The sequence below is a fragment of the Sceloporus undulatus genome, chromosome 4, assembly GCF_019175285.1.
Source record: "Sceloporus undulatus isolate JIND9_A2432 ecotype Alabama chromosome 4, SceUnd_v1.1, whole genome shotgun sequence".
In the NCBI taxonomy this organism is placed as follows: domain Eukaryota; kingdom Metazoa; phylum Chordata; class Lepidosauria; order Squamata; family Phrynosomatidae; genus Sceloporus; species Sceloporus undulatus.
The window spans coordinates 166,859,469-166,874,307 of NC_056525.1; the positions used below are offsets into that span (position 1 = coordinate 166,859,469).

Genomic DNA, 14,839 nt, shown 5'->3' on the forward strand with positions numbered 1-14,839 from the left:
TAAAGTGCCATAGCTAATTTATATATAATATACCACATACATAGTACAGTGATCCCTCCACATTCTCTTGGTTTAGGGGTGAAGGACACCTGTGAATGTGCAAAAATCACAAATTTAAAAAAAATGCTATTCTTTTTATCTAAGAGTACACCTCTCTAGAATCTCCATGTCCTCCAGTGCAACTTTGTGCTCAACATCTGTCAGAAGTTGATCATAGAATCATGCTAGAGGACCTACAAATGCCTGGCAAAATGTTTTCTCTAGGAACCTCTAGGTACTCCAGCACAATTCTATGGTCAACTTCCAGCAGATTTGTGCTGGAGGAATTAGACATTCCTAGAGAGAACATTAATAAAAGCTGCAAATAAAGGGTGGAATATTATTTTTATTAGCCAGAGCTTTCAGTCATTGTGATGAACTTGAAAGTACATAGATTTAGAAACCTGAATTCAATAGTTTTTCATGTGATATTTGATTCCTGGAACTTTGTTTAGTCACATTTGTCACATCTCTGCATTTTATCTTCAATCCAGAGAGTTCAGGTGCACTTTTTAAAACTGCTAGTGATTTTCAAGCTTATGCAGATTACACAAACTTGACTTATGAGCAACATTTGCTCACTGGTGTCTTAAACAGAGTTGTATCATGGGGCACTGTGTGGAATACTGATATCCTGTGTTCACAGTTAAACAAAAGGAGGATCAGATGATTTACTGTAATGATAAAAGGCTTTGGTTTGGATCTTAAGATAATTTAAGAAGATACATGAAAGAAAAGTTCCCATTGCTTTCCCCCCTCCAGCTCAGTTACATTACCCTCCTACAGAGAGCCTCTTCAGAGGATTGGAGGCACCAACTAAACAATACGAAAGTGGACAAACTGCTATATTGGGTGGACTTCCTCTCCCGGGACAATTCCGCTCTTTCTCTGCAGCCCCTCTTCTTCAAAATTGTTGGCTGACCTTCCAGAGAGGGATTTTATGGGGGCCGTATATAATTGGTGTAGAAAAAAGGAGAAGACGGGAAATTCAACAGTACTTTTTCAAGGTACTGGTCTATAAATTGTTGTAACAATAGATGTGTGGTGATATTATTCATTTTCTAATAGCCTTGAAGACTTTGATGTTGAAGAAGAAGATGAAGAAGCTCTGATAGAGCAGAGAAGGTTACAGAGACAAGCAATTGTACAGGTATGTGATTGTGCTTACCCCAGTAAACCCATCTAACATTTTGAATATATTTACTGGGGGAGGGGTGGTAATAATGATAATGCAAGAAACCTGTACTCCAGAGAAGGCTTTCAGGCAGTCCATGGATGGCCTTCAGGGAATTAAATCATTTTTTTCTGAGGATCAGATTCTCAAACTGGTCTATGATATAAAAAGGTTACGGACCATTGCTCTCGTGCACTTTTAAAGTTTCAAAAGTACTGAAATGTTATGGGATGAGCTTAATATTTGTCTGCTTTAAAGATAATATTTATTAATATTATTTTCTTAATGGAAACATTGGGTAGTTGCAATGTGTAAAGCCATTTAGTTGTCAATTTTGGGTAGAGAAGGAGATGCAAGGTACATTTGTACGCTGTATAAATAATGCAGTCTGTCACCACTTTAAGTGCTGTAGCTCTATCCTGTAGAATTTTGGGATTTACAGTTTTACAAGGTGTCTAGCCTTCTCTGCCAAATAGTACTACTACCTCATGAAACTACAAATCCCAGGATTGTGTAAGATGGAGCCATGCCAGTTAAAATGGTGTCAAGCTGCATTATTTCGACAGAGCAGCTGCATTCATGGTGTGGAAAGGAGTGAGGATGCTAAATGCAATCCTGTTGATGTTAACAGGAGAAGCTCGGCCCAGCCCCTGCCATGTCATATTGCATTTACATTGCTGGAATAAGTGTAAAAGTTATAATCCAGGTAAAACACACTTATTGTAAGACATTCAAATAGCCACGCAAGTTCCAGATTCCATTAGTCTTTTTGACACACTTGATTACCACTACAAATCCTCCATATATGCAGAGGCTATAAAAGGACAAGATAGGAATACATTTAACTGAGAGCCTACACAGAAAAAAAAACAAGCTATGTATTCATATCTTGTCCTTTTCTAGCCTCTGCATATATGGAGGATTTGCAGCACTAACTCAATTTCTCTGATGTTTGTGTATAGTGATAGACCAGTAGCCTCCTACAAACACAGGTTTCTTTTGTCAGGGAAAGAAACAGTTAAATGCAAAATTGCCGAAGTGAAAGTCTGCTGACACAGTAAGGTTTTTCTGCCTTGCTGCCCAGAGAACCTCATCTTGGGGATCCTCAGGAAAGATCTGGGATGTAACATGGGGCTGTAGTAAGGAAAGAAGTGAACATCTGCTAACATCTGGCCGATCCTATCTAAAACCTCAATTTGGTTTCTTTCAATACTAAATCAGATTGTATCATAATTTGTCAGTATATTGTTGTATTATTTTAATGATGTACGCCGCTTTGATTGTCTTAACAAAAAGCGGGATATAAATAAAAGTTCTATTTATTTATTTATTATCTTAAATTATGGTGATTTCTCCAGAAATACAAGTACTTAAATGAAGACAGTAACATGTCCGTGCCATCTGAACCAAGCAGTCCGCAGAGCAGTACTCGAAGTCGCTCAAACTCACCAGATGATATTCTCGAACGAGTAGCTGCTGACGTTAAAGAGTATGAACGAGAAAATGTGGACACTTTTGAGGCTTCAGTGAAGGCTAAGCACAACCTTATGACTGTTGAACAAAATAATGGTAAGAATCAGAAGTATTTCAATGTAATATGATCTAAAAGACTAAACACCAAAAAAAGGGGGAAAGAGAACAAGTGTAACATCATGGCAGCTGTGATTTAGAGTTTGTGTCATTTCTACCATACTGTGAAAGCAAATGTTTAGTCACTTATAGAAGCCTAGTTCAGTTATAGTTAATACACTTTTGGACTTGACATGTTGAATCACAAGAAAACAAGTGCACATCACATGCAGCATCCCATGACGGAACACCTTTCAATTCCTTACCACAGAACTGCTTAAAAACTTTGAATGGTTTCCCAGCTCTCTGGGACAGGTTTTCTGGATACGTGAAGACTGCAGTGAGAAAGGGGAGATCACTGTCCTCCAACTTTCTCTGAATAGCACTCTATTAAAATTATTTCATTTTTATACCACTTTTTTTCCAGAAAGGGACCCAAGGCAGCTCACAAGATAAAAACATTTTTAAAACTTTATGATAAGAATTTAAAAACAATTAAAATCATCTAGTTAAAACAGAACAAATTTAACATAAAAACACACAACAGTTAAAAACATTAGGCACATGCTGATTTTCTTTTGAAATTCCCTGGTGTGCTCCATTAGCCATAGTATGTTTGCAATGTGGTCCCTAGTGCCGCTTCCTTTCCTGAGCCCAGCTTGGACCTCTGAGATTTTTCTCTCAGTGTAAGTTGGAGTCCTATGTTGCAGAATTTTGCTTGTGTGGGATATTAGTGCTATGGTCTTATAATTGCTGCAGTCTTTTGTGTCTCCTTTTTGTGGGTGGGAATGTACAGTATATTGATCATTTCCAATCAGCTGGCCATCATTTTGTTTTCTCTGTCTGTTAACATATGTTGGTTAGCAGTAGAGTTGACTCTGTCAGTGTGAATTGCAGCAGTTTGATTTGAATATCATCTGTTCCTGGTGAGTTGTTTTTTGTCCTTTCTCTTGTTACAGCTCCCACCTTGCTTTTTAGAACTTGGGGTTCATCTTCATATGGCTCATGCGATGTGTATTCACATGTCTAGACTGCACTGAAAGAACCAGTATAGAGTAAAGAGCCAGACCAGGACTTGGGAGATCTGGGTTGTAGTGGGCACTCAGACACTCGGTGTTGTTGAGCCAATCTCTTTCAGTCTGACTTACAAAACAAGCTTGTTGTGAGGGTAAAGGAGGGTGGAGGAGAACCATGTCTACAACACTGGAGAAAAGCAAGATAGAAGCTTTCAAGTGATGTTCTTGTGTTGGTGGGGATGATCATACAGTATTATTTTGTTTCTAAAATACAAAAATATTTAATGATAATTAATAGTTAAAAATAATATTCATGGTTACGGGTTTTGCATTTAAAACTCATTAATTGATGTTCGACAAAATGAAAGCCAATGATAGGTCCATAAGGTTAAGAAACAGACTATTCTGTTAATTGTCCAAGCGAGCTCATTCTGGCCTCTTCCAAGCTGCTCCGTCACCACTACTTTCTACCTGTTACCCCAAGAGTTAGTCAGCATTCTGTGCTCACTGACCTTGTTCAGCCTATCTGGGCTGTATTTGAGAAATCCTAAATAATATAAATTTCTTCAAACCTGGGGCTCCTGCAAGCCTGCTGCTATCTTGTTCTTGTATGTGGATGACACCGGTTTGGCTACGTAAGTACTGATGTCAAAACCATGAAAATGCCATTAGTATATTGGATAACAGCACAATCAGATAATTGTTTTTTCCAATGATTCATACCTTCTCATGATGTGCCCAAAGTACGACAGCTTAAGTTTTGTCATCTTGGCTTCCAGGGAGATTTCTGGCTTGATTTTCTTTAGGACCCATTTCTTTGTCTTTTTGGTTGTCCACAGAATCCTTAGCACTCTTCTCCAGCACTACATCTCAAATGCATTGATTTTCTTGCTATCTTGACCTTCCAGCTCTCACATCCATACATGGTAATAGGGAATACAATGGCTTGTATGATTCTAAGTTTTGTGCTCAGTTGTATATCTTTGCTTGTTGGGAGCTTTTCTCGTTCTTTCATAGGGTCCCTCCCCATTCTCAGTCTTCTTCTGATTTCTTGACTGTAGTCCCTGTTCTGATCAATGTTCGATGATATAGGAAGTCTTTTACTATTCCTATGTCCTATGCTACTCAATGTGGTGGTTCCCAGTCTCATGCATGTCCCTGAACCATCAGCTGTCAGTCCTGGAAAGTTTCAATTAAGAAAGAAAGAAAGAAAGAAAGAGAAACCATTATAGCTAATGGACACCAATACACTGAGAGAGAAAAAAAATGCTGATCCCTCACATCAGCTAGTCAGAGAAACACTAGACTAGACACTGTCTCTTCAAAAAAGAGCACCCCATTCTAGAAATGTTTTGTTCTACAGTTTAATAGGTAAATTTGCCTGCTGCTGTACTGGAAACCTTTTGGATGACAGGTAAAACCTTTTTTCAGGCCTTTTAGACTTGTTGATTGTAATTGAATTATTTGGTTCTGCATATGATGTGTTGTGATTATTTTATTTGTGGATTTTAATTGTTTTGCAAGTTTACCTCCACAGCATTTAAAAAACAGAATGACACATTGCAATAATTGTGAAATAATTCATATAAATTATTTCTGTTTTTTTAGGTTCATCTCAGAAGAAAATCACAGCTCCTGACATGTTTACAGAATCGGATGATATGTTTGCTGCATATTTTGATGTAAGTAATTTTATAGCATTGCATTATCAGTGTTTCAGAAATTCTGATCTGTATTGTAAAAACAAATTGGGCAAGAAGTATAGTATTACTTAACACCCACTGACTTAAATATTCATCAAAATGATTCTTTGATCATTTTTCTTATAATCCTGTTAGCAGATGCATCATAGTTACTGAATAAAAATGAAATGGTCTTGAACAAAAATTCATCGACTTTGCTTAAGAAATTTGCATAGTCTTTGAAGTTCAGGGAATGGTTACTATTGGGCTCTATTGTCCTGTTTCCATTACATAACATCACAATTAATTCACAATTAATACATTTATGTATTCATTTTTTTTAGTAACATTAAATCATTTTTCTTTGCCTTTAAAATATTTACTTTGTAGAACTTTAGATTCAAAAGCAAACACATTACTCAAGAACGTGAACACAACACAAAAGCTGAATTTGTTTTGCTTTCCTTCAGAGTGCACGTCTTAGAGCTGCTGGTATTGGAAAAGACTTCAAAGAAAACCCCAATCTCAGGGACAACTGGACAGATGCTGAGGGGTATTATCGTGAGTATGACTGATGGTTGTTACACTTTCTGTATTATCACATGCAGAATTTTTTAATTTTTCATTGTGGGAAATTTCATAGAGCCTTGTGTATTGCTAGTATAATATAAGAACTATACAGTCTTAACAACACTAAGGCCAGTTTCAAATGCAATGTCAGGTCAGAGGAAATTCTCCTTTTAGTATCCAGTTGCTTGCGATCATGAATGAGTAGGTGCTGTTGCTCTTATGACCTCCCATAGGAATATGTTTGTCCAGTCTGTAAACAATATCTTGGTCTACTAAATAATAATAATAATAATAATAAGAAGTTATTTATTTATAGCCTGCCCAATCACTAGGAATCTGGGTGGGTTATAACAGTAAAAATGCATTAGAAATACAATAAAATACTAATTTATCCCTTCCCAACCCCCTTCCCAATATTAAAACTACAATTAAACAATCAAAGTTTAAAAACAGTAAAATGCTATATAGCATTAGGTTAAAATTAAAAACAATTTGGCAGGCAAAGAGATATACATCACAAAATTGAGATCGTATTGGTAAACATATACAAAGGGAGGAAGCTAGAATTTATTAGCTAGGTTGGGAAGGCCTGCCGGAAGAGATCCGTTTTAAGAGCCTTTTTGAAGGCTGTAAGACTGGGGATATGGCGTATCTCTTCCGGCAGGTCGTTCCACAACTTTGACGCAGCAGTAGAAAAGGCCCTTTGAGTGACAAAAGTTAGCCTATGAATTTCCAATCCATTATGGTGGCTCTTACATTTTCTTATCTGAGCTTGGTTACTAAGCAGGACAAGCCATTTCTGTAACTTACTTTTAGCATCTTAGAGTGGGCCTATTCAGATGTTATTTGGATTTGACCTGCCCCCTGTTATGTTCTGGGAAGTTCCGTCTTACATGATTGCGTGGAATCTTAGATTTTATGTCCAGACTGAAGGCAGTAGGGCAGAAAGAATAAGGTCGCAACACTTCTTCCTAGTGACAGCTGAGGTAGAGAGTAATGTTGTTCACATAAACAGTTTTTATATGTTGATAATTGTGAACAAAATGAAATAGTATTTAAAGTAAACATAGGCCTGAAACAAACAGGCAGATGGGGGTGGCTCCAGGGGTGTGGTGTTTAAACGACGTGAGCACCTGGAAGCCGCTCTGGGGCCACCTAAGGTGGCACAAAACCTGCCCCCAGAGAAGCATTTTTTTCCTGCTCCTTGCCGTGGTCCATTTGGGATTGCAGTAGGAGGTACCCTTGAAGTCATGGTGTGTGTTGGCTGCAGCCCCAGGGTGATCAGGCTGGGACTGGCATCTGGCCACTTCTTCCTGCCCGTCTGTTTCGCTCCATAATGATCAATTAGTTGTGTTCTATCTATGAAATGTCCCTGGACAGAATTCTGCTAAAATGTACAGTACAGTTTAACAAAATGTATTAAATGGTTGTACTCTGTATATAACATATATTCTTCATTCTCACAGGTGTTAACATTGGTGAAGTTCTAGATAAACGTTATAATGTATATGGTTATACAGGCCAAGGAGTTTTCAGTAATGTGGTGCGAGCCAGAGATATGGCAAGAGCAAACCAAGAAGTGGCTGTCAAAATTATTAGAAACAATGAGCTTATGTAAGTGTGAAATTTTGAAAATCTTTAAATTATAATGAGCTTCATTATGTTGAGATAGGCCCAGTACAGACCGGTGTTTTATGCTGGCCTGGGGCCAAAAGTAGGGCTTGGGAGAGCAGAGCGTCTGCACTCTCCCTAGCCCTACCGCAGGCGCCATCTTGGTGCGCCACCACTTACATGGGGTGTGCAACAATGACATCTGCACAACGCAGTGCCCAAACAGCATGGCACCACTTGGATGTCATCATTGCTGGTGGTGGGTTCTTTCTAAGCCTCGTGGAGGCCACAGCATTTGTCTGCTGTGGCCTCCATCCAGGGCAGAAAGGGATGGCGTCTGAGAAGTTATTGAATACAGTGTTATTATTTATTATCATTATTTAATTCTATTCATAAAGTGCTGTAAATGTGCAGTATATGTATGGCAGAAATATTCCTTTGTGGATTTTCCTATTATTATCTTAACCAGTTTTGTACCTTACTGTCAGTATTTGAAACTTAAGTACAGTTTCATTTCCTGGTCAGAGGTCCATATGGATTGCTACTCTGTTGGAAAAGAGTGGATATTTTAGATATTTTACCACTTTAATTCATCTTAGGCCATTTATTTCTTTTTGTTTGAATAGTTGATCTCCTTTTCCTCATGTCCTTTTTCTAATTTTCCCAACACCTTCCTCCAATTCCTAGTAAAATGTATTCCCTTTCCTTTCTTTCTGTTTCTTGTCCTCTTTCACATATACCCAGCAAGTCCTGGCTAAGTATTTTCGCTTTTCCTCCTTCTTACATCTTCTAGCTACAATTATCCTTTCCCTCTCCATACACCTGCTTCTCTAAGACTTGAAACACATGGGCCAAAAGAAGTGGCTTCCAGCCACTTTGAGGGTGTGGCGTTTAGATGATACACGTCCCCAAGCCACTTCGCCACTACCAAAAGGAATCTGAGGCTGCCACAAAAGGAAATGGGCTTAAATCAACTCCTTGCCAGCATGGCTTGACATCCCACTTTGGGAGTGGGCCATGCTGGAACAGCCAAAGGCTGCTTCTTCCTGACCATTTCAACTTCACCTTCTTTCAAATAAAACCTTGAAACCATGACAGAAGTGTGTTAGATCACAGCATTTTAAACTTGCAAGTCCCATTAAACTCAGTAGGGCTAGTTAATTAATAGGCATGCATAGGTTACAATTGCTCTGTTGGTTTTGGTGCTTTGCTTATCTGTTGCTGTTATTGCCATCATTCTTATATCCCTCTTCCAGAAATATTTGATTATTAATGGCATCACCAGGAGTCACCCCCTGTGACATCCCAGGGTCCACCCCATGACTTCATTAGGGTCTCTTTCTAGATATGAGGCAAGGATGAGAATTATGTGGTCCACAGTCTGGAATGATCCTCCAGCACCTACCAAAAACTAAGATAAAAAATAATTGAAACCACATTCTGAATACACTAAAATGTGTTGAGGCCCTCACCCCTAAGCATCCAGAGTCAAGTGGACTTGACATAGTGTCCCTGTTGGTCATCCATAATGGTAGACACACTGGGAGAATGTGATCCAGTGGACCTCTGGAGGAACTAGAAATCAGGTGGTGCAACCCACAAGGGTCCAGGCCTACCCATTCCTGATCTATGGTTTTGACCCTACAATCTCAGGGCTCAGGAGACTGTTGATCTGGCAATTTAGGCAAAACACATGAGCAGCCATTCAAGATTTGGACTTTAAGGCTGGCTGTTATGTACTATGTTTGATAAATACAGTATCTCACTAATTCTAAGTACTTAGAAATAATGACCTGTCATTACTGGTTTCAGCAGTTGAATATCTAACTACAAAAATGGTCATGCACTGAGCCTTACGTCTTATGTTTAAGTGAAATTGTTTTTTGTAATAATTATTATCATCATGATTCCCTCTCTCTCCTTTCTAACATTTGCAACTGAGCTTGTGGAGAAAAATAAATGGTATAGTGGGCCAAATTACCTGACACATACCCAAGAGTTGTGTGTTCTAATAAGTCTGTAAAATTGGACACAGCACTTGTTTTTTAAATACTACAACATACAGTAGTGCATTTAGCGCCTGAAGAAGATGGCATCCATTTTTCAAAATGGCAGCAATGCACAATTGCATTGTAAGGGAAAATGAGGATGAACATATTTGTTGCATATTATATGTGATGTTTAAATATTATACCGGGTAGTATTATCAGGTACCAACAATTTGCTTAGATATTCATTATCCAGGAAAATGTGCATCAAGTCTACACATTAATAAAGCTGAAGATTCAATTCTCTTCATGCCACTTTTTCTCAGCAGTATCTAGCTCCTTGATATTGTTTTGCATTTGTTCAAATTACTTCATTCTTGATTCTAGTTGATTTTCAGTAGAAACAACGTGAAGGCACACAATAATAAACGTAGAGTACATGCATATCTGTAGAAGATTTGTTGATTCTTGTATCAAAATAGAATTTAAACACATAAAACTAAATGAAGGAAAACAGGCTTTGTCTTAGTCCTATTTTATAAACTTTGGAATTGGTTTTCTATAACTGTATCTTGTCAAACAAGATTTTATTAATAATAAAAATAGCAGTGTCTTTGTCCAAGCTTGAGCTGATAGTTACAATAAAATGCATCACATTTCATTGCTTCAAACATTCCCCTTCAAAAATAGTTATGTGTTAAAGACGGTCTGCTTTTTTGCATTTGTGTTGGTTATTACAGTCCTCCTTATAAGAAAAAGAGGGAGAAGTCTCTTGCAGGTTTTCTAGTCTTGGAAGAAATGCAGAGGAGATTGTTTTAGAAAGAGAGAATCAATATCCTTCTTTTAATATGCAAAGGCAACCATTTTCCTCTTTCTTTGCTTCAGTTGCATTTTCTGGCACATCAGCAAAAACGAGCTCTGAATTCCATATGATGATTGCTCCCTAAGACGTGTAGTTTGTATTATCTGCCGCCGCCCCCACCCTCCCCAAAAAATGTCTACAACATGTAAGCATTTAAGTGCTGTTGCAAACAAGAAACGGCTCATTTGGTCCAATTACAGGGATAAGCAGATCATTGTCCCCCTTTTTTAAGAACCAACTCCGATGTACCACCTTCGACTTCGCCCTGTGACTAGACAAGAGTGTTTTCTCTGTACTATCGCTACTATATAGTCCCATGTCTCTGCATTTTAAGTACTGATTTTCATGTGCTGATTATATTAATGGATTTATTTTCAGGCAAAAAACTGGTTTAAAAGAATTGGAATTTTTGAAGAAGCTTAATGATGCAGATCCTGATGACAAATTTCATTGTCTTCGATTATTCCGCCATTTTTATCACAAGCAGCATCTCTGTCTTGTATTTGAACCACTGAGGTGAGTTCAAAATAGTTATAAGTCCTCTTTCAAATGTGTTTTTCTAAGACTTTTTGTTAATCCTACCGTCCTTTTTTTTTCTCCTCAGGATAACAAATAGTTCAGGCATAGTTGTTCCTCAGCATGTATTAAGCACATTTAAATAGGGGTATAGTCTTATACAGGCATTCAGATATCTAATGCAGAGAGGCTGTGTGCTCTGGCTTCCATCACCCTCATCTCCTTCTGTTGAACCAGATGATTTGAAAAAAGATTGTTGCTGCATTTGACTGAACATAGGCCCCATACAGACAGGCCAAAATAAAGCTGCTTCGGGACACTTTGGAGGTATGCTGTTTAAATGTTGCATGCCTCCTAAGAATCCAGAAGCCACACCAAAGCCACGATCTAGTCCTAAGAACTGAAGCACAGCTTTGGCACAGCTTCCGGACTTTTAGGATGCATGCAACATTTAAACAGCATACCTCCAAAGTGTCCCGAAGTAGCTTTATTTTGGCAGTCTGTATGGGGCCATAGTTACAATCCTCACTATGAGAGGGAATCTTGGTTGCACAAGGTACAGAGTTTTCCAGCACCATTTAGCTGAACATGGTTATAGCCTCCCTGTTCAGATTTTTTGATTGAACACATGGTGACTAGGGGATGGAAGAGATAGGGCCCTTATGTCTTTACTCATGTCTTGAGTAGTGTTCGCTGTTTATCTGTGCAGTCTGGAATGACAGAGAGAGAGAAAAGGAAATAGAAATACTTTTCCGTTAGTGCAAGCCATCTCTAAATTCACCTCATTGCTTGTGTTTAATGCGTTTGTCTGACTTTCACCTTTTCTTCTCTCCTTTCTCTGTGTTCTTGTTTTCTCTTCAGCATGAATTTACGTGAGGTATTAAAGAAGTATGGAAAAGATGTTGGTCTCCACATAAAGGCTGTACGATCCTATAGTCAGCAGTTGTTCCTGGCACTTAAACTTCTTAAAAGATGCAATATATTGCATGCTGATATCAAACCGGACAATATTTTAGTAAGTAATATTTAGTGAACGACTGTGTAAAATGTTTTTTGGAGAAAATGATACTGTACTATGTATTTATTTTGCTTTGCACTTAAAATTATTTTGCTTTGCCCTAAAAGAATCAATGTACTTTTAGAATAATAATATAAGAGGTAAAAACAGATTCAAAGTTAGTGTTCTGAACCATAGGCCCAAGACAGTCATAAAAAGCCGGCTTCCACGCGGCTTGGGGCGTGGCATTTAGATGACACTTGTCCCTAACCCACGCAGAAGTTGTGCTGGGGTTACTCCCAGGCCACCTAAGGCAGCCCAAATCCAGCCACAAAAGGTGCAGATCATTTCCACTCCTTGCCGCAGTTCATTTGGGATCGCAGCAGAGGCTGGCATCAAGACTGTGGTGTGTAGTCATCATGGTCCCACATCTCTCTGGGCAGGAGTGGCCTCTGACCGCTCCTTCCTGCTTATCTGCTCCGCCCTGTAATGATGTTGTAACTGAAATGTGTGAAAGTAAAGAAGCTTCTTATTGGGATGTGGCTTTATTTATTCTTTTAACTTTGGCATGTCTTTCAAATTATTTTGTAATGTTTAATGTGGAGAATTTGAATTGGCTCTTTTTGGGAGCTATCTTGGATCCCACTCTTGAAGAAAGGCATCTTACAAATGGAATGAATGAATGAAGGTTGGTTTATTCTTTATGACCATCATGTGACAACCCTTTGAACCTGCTCCTGTTGCAAGATCAGCTGGCACATCATGTTGATTGATCCCATTATCTGAAAAGACTCCATGCTGCCACCATCACACTCTTTCTGAAAACTTCCACATAACATATAAATAGACTCTGCAAAAAATTAATTTGGTAGTTTTCTATTAATGTTTAATTCTAATTATCTTATTCATACATTTGCAGAAAGAATTAGGGTCAGCGCATGGGTAGTGTGATTCACTAAAAAAAACCCTCATTCTCTTCATCTGGACAGCAACAGTAAGCATAGATTATAGAAGCTGAGCAACAAATTCTCCACCAAAATTAAGAGAGATTATTGTTGACTGCTACTTGAAACTGATCAGAAGCTTGTAGAAGACTGGGTAATACTGCTCTGAATGCAAGTTCAGACTTGGTCACTGTCCATAATAGAGGGGAAAGCACAAATTCCATTCTTTCTCAGTAGACGTCAGTTTTTCTGTAGGCTTGTTCTTAAAAGAGTGCCTTGGGCTAATATTGGAAATACTTTCAGAAACCTGTCTTGTCTTTCTGTTTTTGCAGACAGTGTTGTGGTATTTACAATTTAACAAGATGCTTAGAGTATAGGAAGAGCCCTGATGGATTTGACCCAGGGGTTGTCCAGCCTTGCATCCCCTTTTGTTACAGTGGCTCAGTGCTTCCACAACTTGTAGCAGGATATGAATGCAACAACCTTACCTTCCATTTGTTCCTAGTGTCCTGATCAAAACTCTGCAAAGGTTTATTTATTTATTTATTTCATTTTTGAGGTGGGGGGTATAACTAACAAAATCCCCCTGCCAATGACCATGACCATGAGCTCTGATTCTGATGCACTTCGCTTCCAAACAATGTGGTCCCCAAACATACTGAAGATAAATACATAAAATAAAAAATAAAAATAAATAAATACTACTTAGGGCATTCATATATGCTGAACTTCTAAAATATTGGTGATTCATGTGCACTCTGTAGCAGTGCAGCTTGTTACTTTTGCACAGAAGGTTTAAGTACATTTCCCCCTTTTCTAGGTGAATGAGTCTAAAACCATTTTAAAACTTTGTGACTTTGGATCGGCGTCACATGTTGCTGATAATGACATTACACCATATCTTGTCAGTCGATTTTATCGTGCTCCTGAAATTAGTAAGTCTGTTTTGAGATCCTTAAGTATTGCAATTTATGTTGATTTAACTTACATGTGTATGAAAAACAGGATGTGTGGAATTCTACACTGGGTAATTTTTTTATTATATAGTTAAACTTTTATTGCTGAATAAAAATGCTTTTATATCCTTAATGTAATTGATCAGATACTTAGAAATGGCTGCTTGAAGTATTATTTATTTTTTGAAGTATGAATGAGATGCCAAATAATTCTTCTTCTGTCTAACTTCTAATGCTATTTTCATCCATCATCTGACACAAGTGATGTGAGAAAAACTTAGAATGATGTAGATTATTGGAAGATTCCAAAATTGCTAATAGATTGCTAAGAGAAGTGAAAAAAACCTGTAGCTTAGTATATCCACCTTTTCCTGAATTGAGTGACACAAGATAAATTGTTCATTCTCTTCCCTTTGTGGTTCCCTGATGTGAATGACCTTATTTTTATCTAATTTTTTTTTTTTGTATGATTAACTCTAATACTGTTCTCCTTCAGTTATAGGCAAAATCTATGACTACGGTATAGATATGTGGTCTGTAGGCTGTACCTTATATGAACTTTACACAGGAAAAATTTTGTTTCCTGGGAAAACCAATAACCATATGTTGAAACTTGCAATGGACCTCAAAGGAAAGATGCCAAACAAGGTAAAGCAGTAGAGTGCTTACAAAAATATGCCAATTTCTCCAATTTGTCCTGATGTTGTAGGAATTCTTTGCCTGATTTAGACAGTAACCTTCCTTGTCCACGCTTCGTCCCTATGTTCCTCTCCTTCGTGCAACTGATTTCCACACTGAACCTTGCTAAATTAAACTACAGTTCCCCATCATACCCAAAAATGGGAATTTTGATTGGATACCAGTTTACCAACCATCATCTTAAATTGGAATGTGATATAAATTTCTGGTTGGTAA

General features: G+C 38.0%; 2 protein-coding genes across 2 annotated transcripts in view; one reads left to right on the forward strand and one right to left on the reverse strand.

Moving 5' to 3' along the window:
• The window catches only part of PRPF4B (pre-mRNA processing factor 4B), a 46,435-nt gene that overhangs the window by 24,633 nt on the left and 6,963 nt on the right, over positions 1-14,839 (forward strand). Inside the window, exons 4-12 of the mRNA XM_042464409.1 lie at positions 1,108-1,189; positions 2,572-2,782; positions 5,407-5,480; positions 5,951-6,041; positions 7,517-7,664; positions 10,890-11,027; positions 11,889-12,042; positions 13,789-13,903; positions 14,421-14,572. Of these exons, the coding sequence (XP_042320343.1) occupies positions 1,108-1,189; positions 2,572-2,782; positions 5,407-5,480; positions 5,951-6,041; positions 7,517-7,664; positions 10,890-11,027; positions 11,889-12,042; positions 13,789-13,903; positions 14,421-14,572 (1,165 nt within the window). The remainder of the gene's footprint in view (positions 1-1,107; positions 1,190-2,571; positions 2,783-5,406; positions 5,481-5,950; positions 6,042-7,516; positions 7,665-10,889; positions 11,028-11,888; positions 12,043-13,788; positions 13,904-14,420; positions 14,573-14,839) is intronic.
• LOC121928148 overlaps positions 1-14,839 on the reverse strand; it is a 448,580-nt gene that overhangs the window by 20,147 nt on the left and 413,594 nt on the right. The gene's annotated exons all lie outside the window — the stretch shown is intronic.